At 36.3% G+C, this 10,344-nt stretch overlaps 1 protein-coding gene across 4 annotated transcripts in view; it reads right to left on the bottom strand.

Moving 5' to 3' along the window:
- Window positions 1-228: 228 nt before the first annotated feature.
- rcan3 (regulator of calcineurin 3) overlaps window positions 229-10,344 on the bottom strand; it is a 29,397-nt gene continuing 19,281 nt past the window's right edge. For all 4 annotated transcript variants that reach the window (XM_041234146.1, XM_041234148.1, XM_041234147.1 and 1 more), the window contains 3 exons: window positions 6,448-6,621; window positions 5,981-6,152; window positions 229-4,497 (listed from right to left, as the gene is read on the bottom strand). In XM_041234146.1, the coding sequence (XP_041090080.1) occupies window positions 4,334-4,497; window positions 5,981-6,152; window positions 6,448-6,621 (510 nt within the window). In that variant the 3' untranslated portion in view covers window positions 229-4,333. The remainder of the gene's footprint in view (window positions 4,498-5,980; window positions 6,153-6,447; window positions 6,622-10,344) is intronic.

Below are 10,344 nucleotides of genomic sequence, written 5' to 3'. Positions count from 1 at the left end.
GATACATTTTTGTTTTCTTCATATGAACAAAAACGAGTGTGAAATATCTTTGCTTCCCACACACTCACCTTTGAGTTTCCACGCAGTTAAATCTAATTTCTTTGTTTCAGTTTGAATGGTAGCGTGATAGAAAACATTTTAGAGAAAACAAAAGAAAATAAGGAACCAAGGTCACCAAGGTCTTAACCTTTACATAAAAGAAACGTTTTGTATGTTTATAACACAAGCCAAAGCAGAAGTCCTTTATTTTATCTGCAATAGGGCAATATAAACTTGAGGGCAACAAACAATGACAAAGCAGCAGGTTTAAGAATATTCCTTTATATAACTCTATGCGAAACAAATTACATTCATACTTCTACACTAAAAACAAGCCAGTCACAGGTCAGGTAAAATGATTAAACACAATACATTAAATACAGAGATAACCATAAATTATTGCTTGATTGCCACATTTTTTAAACAACTACAGTACAAGAAGACGCAGAATTCATTTCAACAAAACAAGGGTAACGATTTTGACCTTTAGACCTTTACCTTGTAAAGGTAAAAAAAAACCAAAAAAACAAAAAAAAAAAGCTAAAACTGGGTGCATTTCCAAGACTAAGGGGTTATGAGCGGGACTCCCAATGGAATACAAATCTACTGATGTTCTTGACCCATGCAAACCCATTTCTGACACTAAAAGTTGCTTATTTTAAAACTTACTGAGAGTCTTCTTAATGCGAAGCACAAAATGAGCAGGCAAAAGCTTTGCAGCATACCGCTCTCGCAGTTTGACTTGCTACAGTAGGTATTAATATACAGTTTACACTCAAAACACTGGAGTCCTTTGTGCCACTATTTCACATACTTAATACAACACAGTGGACCGTATTGAAATAGCATTAGAACAGCAGGTGAACAAATAAGCCTGGAAAGCATTAACCTTTTAAACACAGTCTGAAAAGCATTATATTGCACTTGCAGTTAGCCGTACTGTGCGTTAGATTGAGTGTTTATAGTGTAAAACCCACACGCTTATCATTTTATTACACTAGCAAATAGTATTTTATTACTGTATCTATTTTTGTTTGTGGTTATGCAGTGCCCTGAAAATGCCCATATTCTACAAGTTATGACAATACAACTCTGAAAACAATAGTACTACTATTTTAAATATGAGCACTGAAACAGTTTTGGAATGTGGGCAATACCAAGCCATGCAATGTGTTAAAAAATAAAAATAAAAAAAAAATACATTTACTAAAACGTCCTACTGCCTTCTCGAAGCACTAAACATTGAATCGCTACTATGTATTATAAAATTGTATTTACAGTTGGTAAGTATACATATAAACAGGTCATACAGTAGCTGAAGAAATCACAGGCTGACACTGTGGAGAACAACTGAAATATCTTTACCAAGCGTTCCATTTACTAACGGTTCACAAAATGCTTCTTTTTTTCTTTTAGAAAAGATAAAAGGTTTATTAAGCTGTTTGCTGTCTTATTTTTTTTTTAAATACCATTAGATACAGAATATATTATATGTGTTGAAATGTAAAAAATATATATATTACACATGTAACAGATGGTACAGGTGACGCGCGACAGGGGATGTATTTGCACCAGTGATGTGCAAAAACCTGCAGAAAAAAGCTGTTAAAAAGATTAACATTCTGCATTTAGTTTTGTCTGATAATAAAGAATCGCTTCTACTGTTAGATCTTTCTAAGATTTACGAGAAAAAAAAAAAAAAACCTTATATCTGTAATTTATGACTCTGACGTCTCATTTGCCCGTATCCTGGTCAAATATTTAAAATGAACAAATAAAGAAAATTAAAAAATGATATGGATGTGCCAATAACAAATAACAGAACAACAATGTTTATTTTGAGCAAGATACTGCGTGGATACAGCACAGGGCGGGGGGTGGGGTGGGGCGACAGCTACCAAAACTGATAACTTTGTTATAAACGCGACACCACATTAAAATTTCAGATTATTTACCGGTAGAAAATGCACCCAGTTTCTGAAAACCCCAAATGGCAGGCATTAAAATACTAGATAGACATGATCTGACAACATGCTTGCTCAGCACACATCCTTCGACAATTTACATGTGAACAAGGTACACTTGCTTTGAGGCCCGTAGTTCAAAGCGAAGCTCACGTTAGAGAATATAGTAGGTGCAAACACAGACAAGGCCACACGTTAGTTTTGTGGCGTGGTTACATTACCCCACATATAGTTACAACCCTCCCTCCCACTAAAGCTACAAAACACAAACACCAATCCCATCAGATTTACACATTGGTATATGAAATTTGTAATACATTTCTAACACATCCAGGCTGGTGAAAGCAAAGGCTATAAAGGTGTTTTGTCCAAAACAACAAAAAAAGAAAATCGAAATAAAATTCTGAAATAAAATGCTTTTTAATATAACGGCGCTTATGAGGTTAAATAAGCACTTGAAGATATAGTCGCAGAACATTAGGGTTAAATAACAGCTTAGGTTTCTTGCGGACTTCATCTTTTTGTATTGATCACCTCACAATCGATATACAAGAACCGAGTTTCAAATTCCCCTTTTGAATTTAACAACTGGAAAATACAGATGTCGTTCAGATTTGTAACCTACTTTATTTGTTACAGCGATGATCGATGAGCATATAAAGATTTTTTTTTTGGCCTGCGCTACACTTATTTTACAGTGAATTTCCTATGTACATTTTTTGTTATGTTTATTAATGATGCATATATATATATATATATATATATATATATATATATATATATATATATATATATATATATATATATATTTTTTTTTTTTTTTTAAGGATTTCTAATTTTGACTGTACAGTGGTTTTCTGCTTGTCTGTTGTAGCTTGTCAGAAACAATCACGGGTTTGTTCTGGAACAGAATTAGAAACACGTTATACAGACTGCAACGAAGGGGACAGAAAAGGAAATCGATAAAGTCATGATTTTATGAAAGTATTTGACATGCAATATTTAGCTTCAAAACACTTTATGGTGTTATTCTGAATGGTTAATATTGTAATTACTTTTTTTTAATGTACTGAGAAGTGATAAGTAACTAAATAGGTTCTTATTGTATTTCTGGCAATACTAAAAGCACTAGATGGCGCTGAGGCTTTAATATAAAGAAGCTCTGGCTGATCTAGCCTGTGTAACATGTGTCTATGGCAGGCAACTAAAACCGATGAGCTGAACTGAATTGAATAATTGCAAAACAAACCACTTGTATAGAAAAGGAAAAGGACATTGTATTTTAAAGCACTAAGTAATCCATCCATCTATCCATTATCATTAACTGCTTAATCCTTTACAGGGTCGCAGTAGCGCTACATAATAATTAGGCTTTTAAGATGAACTGACATTCCTATCCTTTTTGCATCTTTAACATTTGTACCGCCTGCCTCTCTTTTTCAGGATCCCTTCCACTCCAACACATTTTTTCAGACTATATACACAAACAGTATGTGATGACTGTAGAGTTTACATTCAGGGGTGACCACCACGAGCCGGCCTGAATAAAGAAAACAAAAATAATAAACACACGATCGCTGCCATGACTTCAGCCGGCGCCCGAATTCCGCAAATGTATGTTTTAAAAACTTTTTTTTAAAGGTTTTCTTCGATTTCTTTTTCTTCATCTCTTGCTAATGAACAACAGAACCAGGTGTGATTGACAACAGCTCCTCTCTGTTTCTCTCTGTCTCTGCAGACATTCATAAAAACAAGACGTTTTATCGTACGGAGCCCGTCTTAGCAAAATAGCGTAGTTACATTTACAGGTGCCGGCTGCAGACACGTTCTGCTGAGAACAGACCAATTACTGCTGGCAACCGTCTTCAATCTCCTGTCAAGACATGCAGCTAACATTAAAACCATTATGTACAACAATTCCCAGAGTTTTCAAGGTTCTGAACTTTTTTTATGATACACATACAGTATTATATAAAGCACTGTGTCCTTGAGATTTTGCAATACTACAGGACAGCTGATATGCAGAAGTGCAACAGACCTTTGCTGATCTCTAGGCCTATGGTTTGAGTGATGGTACCAAGTTAATGATACTGGTTCTTAAAACAAAAACAAAGAAGAACAAAAAAGAAAAAAAAAATTGAAAACCACGGTGCTTTAAATGAGCAGATGAGGTGAGCTTGGCATTCTGGAATACACCTGTCTCTGTGAACATGCCCCTTCAATACAAATTCTGCACCTGTATAAATTCCACCTGCGCAGGTCTGGTTTATGTACCCCGCTATCTTAACAAAGTAAACAGGCTAAATGAAATCCTAAACAGAGTCCTGGATTTAATCGAACAGCTGCGGGGGAGCCTCTGGGCGCCTTGTCTGAACGATCTTCTGTTTGGGTGCTTTAGCTTCACCCTCTTCCTCCTCCTCGGCTTCACTCTCGCACACGTGCACCACGACGCTGGGGGTGGACTCAGTCCCGGCATGGAGCTCGTACTTCTCTCCTGAGGGGCAACGAGAACAAACTAATTAGCAGCTCCTGACAGCGGGAAACCACACACACACACAGACACACACACTTCAGTGTAAACGAGCTACAGGACTGAGTAGTTTGTTATGCACATGGCTTCGCTGACATGTTTTCTGTAACATAAGCCTTCAATGCCAAAATGTATTCTCATGGACCTAGGAGATATATATAGCTGCATGTCCCTGTTACAGACTTTTCTACAGGAGGTGTTAATCATGTAATTACTCCTTCACTGTAGTCTGACAGTATTCAGTTTTAGGGAATGTTTGAAGGTTTTATTTTTTTCATGAAACAATTCAACTTTACATTTATTCCCCCATTATCGTGTTTAATAAAAGGTCAGGGATGCATTCTGAACAAAAGAAATTAATTCATGCTGCAATAATCCTTGCGAGAATGACAGAACTAGCCGCTGTGGTTAGCAGTGTTTAACAAAAAAGCGATTGTATCAGGGTTGCCAAGGAAACGAGAGGAGAAAGATTTTGATAACATCTGTCCCACATTGTTAGCATTCTAAAATAAATGACTTTTTGGAGTCTTTCAAAGCATGTAATATCACTGGCAAACAACAGAAGGCGCTACTCTGCAACATTACAGTCCACTATATTGAAACGGAAGCAAATACACGTTGTATATATATATATATAACTTGCCTATATATATACGTAATATATATATATATATATCTATAGTATATATATATATATATATATATATATATATATATATATATATATATATATATATATATATATATATATATATATATATAATAATTTATATATATATATATATACGCCCCTAATTTGAGTATATATATATATATATATATATATATATATATATACATATATATATATATATATATATATATATATATATATATATATATATATATATATATATATATATATATATATATATCCATATATATTTTTTTTTTATATATATAATAACGCCCCTAATTTGAGTTTGGTATGTGTTTTTGGTGGCTGCACCAGTGCTCTTGGCAGTTTAAGGAGATGCTCTCCCACAAGTCAATATTCTAAAATAGCACCAATACAAGACGTTACACTGCACACAGTTTTCATTTTGAGATGTTTCAAAAGCTATAATGCACCAAAAAGGCGACGTGCTGCAATTGAACACTGTTAAGACACCGCTCTGCGCATGTATTTATTCATTTTATTCAGCCAGATCAATGGAGTTTTACTTTGCACACTGCAGAGATCGAGTCTCATTAGTCTCTTTGATGCCTGGTATTTCCAAAAGGTTAAACCGAAACTGCAGACAGCAGTAGCATTTATTTGTTTATTATTTTTAAAAGCACTTTTTTTTTTTTTTTTTTTTTTTACCTCCCGGGCGGGCAGTCACATAGTCCATGCCCTTCAGCACCCACATACTTTAATGGGAGGTCTGAGTGTTGCTCAGGGTTAAAACACAGGGACTGTACCCACCTGGGCCCAGTTTGGCGACAGCACACAGCAAGTCGTAGTTGATGACTGGTGTTAATTCTTCGCTTTGGCTCCAGCCCACAGGAGGGGAACCAGGGGGAGAGATGAGAAACTGTTTGACGGGCTGAGGTGGTGCCAGGTACGATTTGTCTGTGTCTTCACTGACATTCTGTACCTAAATAAGGAATCCAGGGGTACTGGGTTACTGTACTGTACAATGCCGAATACTGTATGACCAGCCATATAATGGATGAAATGGAAACTAACCTACACCTACCGTTTCCTGTACACTAACACTGTATACAGCATGTGGGTAGCTAGACCAGGCTTTTTTGAAAAAGCATTCGTTTCTATACGTACAGCATTCTGTGAGCTACAGCTGAGCTCAATACCTCATTTGAATTCATTTTCCATTTGTATTTCTTTTTGTACAGACAACAAAAGCATCGCATGGACAGCAGCGACTGTACCTGTGCAAAGTAGAGTTTTAATTGGCTCCCGTTGAACTCTGATTCGTGAAGTTCTATTCTTGCTCTTGCTGCAGCCTCGGGGTTGCTGAAGTTTATCCGCACTCTGCAGAAGCTTTTAAACAACTGGAACGTGGCCCGCTCGTCGTAAATCCTGAACAGGGCCTCAAATCTTTCCTGGACAAAAAAATAAATAAAACAAAAAAATAACCTAAATCAGAAGCACTCAAATCTGATTATCTGAAGCCTGAATTTGGCAGGAGGCAAATACCCCTAATTTTATATCAATACTCGTAACATTCTGAACAGCTGTAATACTGTAACAGAAAATATATTTCAGTCAAATACAGTGGGAGCATCATCCATCGTAATTCTAATCCTTTTACAAACATATGCAGCATGTATGCGTGTTATATAAAGGTTGTGCATTATGTAAAACTATTCTATATGGTATATAGCAGTCTATACAAGGTCTGTAACTAAAGGCTGAGCCGTCATGTGCATTATACAGTACACAGGGTAAGCATGATTATTATTAATTTCTTAGCAGAGCCCTTACCGAGGTATTACATTCATAGAAAAAAAAAAAAATGTACGCATTTTTCTAAACCAAAAATGAGTGCTAAATCAGCATGCATGGCGCGAACCCAATCTGTCCACTGACAAGAGATGGATTTGGAGTTTGTATCAATTGTTATAGATGGCTTTTAAGAATGTACGTGGTTTCCAAAACTATTGATTTATGTCAAGCCGTAACAAACAACTTGATTATCAACAGCAATCTCAAAGGTCACCTTCCTACAGTACTGCATGGTACACCTAAACACATACATACATACATCCTAGAATTGTATATATATATATATATATATATATAATATATATATATATATATATATATATATATATATATATATAGTCTCCCTTAACCATCCTCCATTAATATTACCCTAAATAAAACTCCATGGGGTTTGTTTGAGTCTCCTATTGCCATCTGCAAACAGCACTTTATCAGAATGCAGTCCATTTTTAATCCCCTAAAGGCTACTTCCGCAACCTGCTTGCAACTTCACTAGCTCGGCTTGTGAGCCCAGATTGCATGCTCTTCCCACACAGTGCTGCTGTTGTTCTGTTGATAACACACACTTTGTTTTGCTTGTCAGCAGTATGACATTGCTCTGTTTAATGGGCAGGTCAAGGAAGATTTCTGAACGTGGAATGAGGTAACCTGAGTTTCTACTGCCAACAATTAAAGCACCTGCTGTACGCTGAACAGCACAGAGAGGCTGCAGCCAGCGGGGAGTTAGAGAAGCAGGCCAGTTTAGAAGTGACTAATGCAGTTCAATTTACATGGAACAAAATGATAGAGTCTGGCATGGTCTCGTTTTTGCAGGTTCGTCAATTGAGGTCCTGGACTTTAATGCTGATAACGCGTAAAATACTTTTTTTTTTAATAACAAATCCTGAAGTGGAAATGTTCCTCAATAAAAGACCAGAATGCTGTTTTTAACATAATAGTGCCCAGAAAAAAGTCTGCCAGTCAATGGATGACAAAATCAGTTTTTATTAACAAAAAAGAAACAAAGAAACAAAGCTAGTAAATCTAAAATACCTAAGATAACGGATTAGTGTAGTTCATTAGCCATTTCATTCCGGGAGAGCCTGCAATTAAGAAAATGAAGCCCCATACTTTGGAAACAAAATATATGCAGCTGAAAAACAAAACAGCAAACCTAAATTATTAAAAGGCCATGGATCCCATTCAGAATAACATGACACCAGGAGGGATCCCAAGACCGATCACCAAATGGCCAAGTGTCAAAACAAGAATGCATCTTTTCAAAACAGGAATGCATCTGTTCAAAACAGGAAAGCATCTTTCGAACGCAAAACATTACGCGGCTCCTGGTGGGCATCTCACAGTAGAACTGGCTTCTGAATGATTTATTTTCCATTCTCTCTTTTTATCCTGTTTTGAATTTCCTTTCAGCACCAAGTATCTTTGGAGAAGGACAACAGAACTGCAGTAAAAAATAAAAAAATAAAAAAAGTGATGCTGTTTTGGGGAAATGGTTTCTTATAGAAATCTGTAACTGCGTCTGTTTAGTTGTCCCACCATTATGAAGCCCTATACAAACTTGCATGAAATGAAATTATGAAAATGTATATGCAGCTGTATAGATCCCAGCATATATATATATATAGCATCATTTTAGGAATTAGGGCATTGGTTTAATTGTTTAACTGTTCTTAATGTGATATGTAGGTTTAACATGAGGAAGTCTCATGTGGGTTGCCGGGAGTTAAGTACAATCACACTGCAAGCTTCTAGGCATTGCACATAGAAGTGTCCAGAACTGGGTGTCGCTTTTACATCAGAAGGAATCATGTGGTCGAGTGACTGCTGCACAGAATTGTTTCATGCTGTAATTGTGGCTTGACCTGTACTGTACAGCTGCTGGTGTGTATCTTGAGATACAACAGCATGTTGTGGAGTGGGGAGGATGTGCAGTGTGCAATCACCTGTGTATTTACTAGAGTTAAGTTGTATTAGGCACATTTTAAAACCACACTGATGTCGTAAGACTGTGTGCGATTGACCCAAAAGGACAAGTATGTTTTCGAAAAGAAAAACCAATGCTAGTGTTTCAAAACTGCCACAAGGTATAAAAACCACAAAGATGCAAATAACCCAATTGTACAACTCCTATCTTTTAGTTTCCTCATTACTGATAATGCAAATATTTTTTTGGAAAACAAAAAAAAAGCATGTTGTAATGCAAATGCCAAGTGTTCCAGACATACAGGCCTGCAGGTGTTTTACTTACTACGATTGACAAAAGGAACCACTAGAATTGTTTATTTAGAAAAAGAAATCTATACTAAGAGGCAGTTTTGTAATCCAAATGCTAGCTAGCCCTAACTGGCTTATTGCAATGTCCTCGATTTTATGGTTCTTTGCACATTTTTTGCAAATTACTTTTCCGAAACCTCCAGTGACACTTGGATTTTCTCGCTTTCGTATTCCTGGGAGAAAAGAGCAATGGTTTGGAGTTTAACCACTGCTGGCTCTATAGCTACAGCACAGCAGAATTTTAAAGCACTCTGCATGTGAAATCCCCGCAGAGAGCTAGAAGGAATGGATTATTACAGTTCCAGCAATATAAGCTCACTTCCCAGAGACGCACAGCTTTCAATTCACACAGCACCTTCCCTACAATTCTGTCATACTTTATGCTTTGCTTTTTTGCAACAGTATCTTAAAACGCAATAAAAATACAAATAAAAATATGGTGCAAAAGGTGCTGAAAAAGATTACATTGACCCCAGGGCTGCTAGTGATGAAGACTTGTCAGAATCAGATGAAAACACTGATACAGACAGTGAGGTGCTATAAGCGATGTGAGCAAACGTGACACTGAAGGGATTCACTGATGAGGGTGAAATTCTCCGTAGTTTATGGGCTCTGAAACTAGGAAATAAAAAAAAATTAAAAAGTGACAGCTAAAGGGTTAAAAAGTTTTAGCTGTAGAAACTCGTCACGGATTGCTGTCAGAAGTGGCATTTTGTAAAATGTGCGTCTGTGTGTGTGGTATGTTTTCTGACGCATTGCCTAATCAAGTCTCTAACCTCACTCTTCTGAAGCATGCACAGGAGTACAACTAGACTGAATCCAATTTAAACAAGATGGCAATATTATAAGTCTGGCTGCAATCTTTCAAAACAGACCAAAGTCATTTAAAAACAAAAAAACAATTATGCAAAATTATTGTCTGATACATTTTGCAATAACTTTTTTTTTTTTTTTAATGCTCTATCATGCACAGCACAATATACAAGCTATCTAGGGGAGCAAGAACAGTACTTCTGAAAAATAAATGACACAATCATTTCAGAATG

Source organism: Polyodon spathula, chromosome 32, assembly GCF_017654505.1.
Source record: "Polyodon spathula isolate WHYD16114869_AA chromosome 32, ASM1765450v1, whole genome shotgun sequence".
NCBI lineage: Eukaryota > Metazoa > Chordata > Actinopteri > Acipenseriformes > Polyodontidae > Polyodon > Polyodon spathula.
This window is presented reverse-complemented; position numbering and strand designations above follow the sequence as displayed.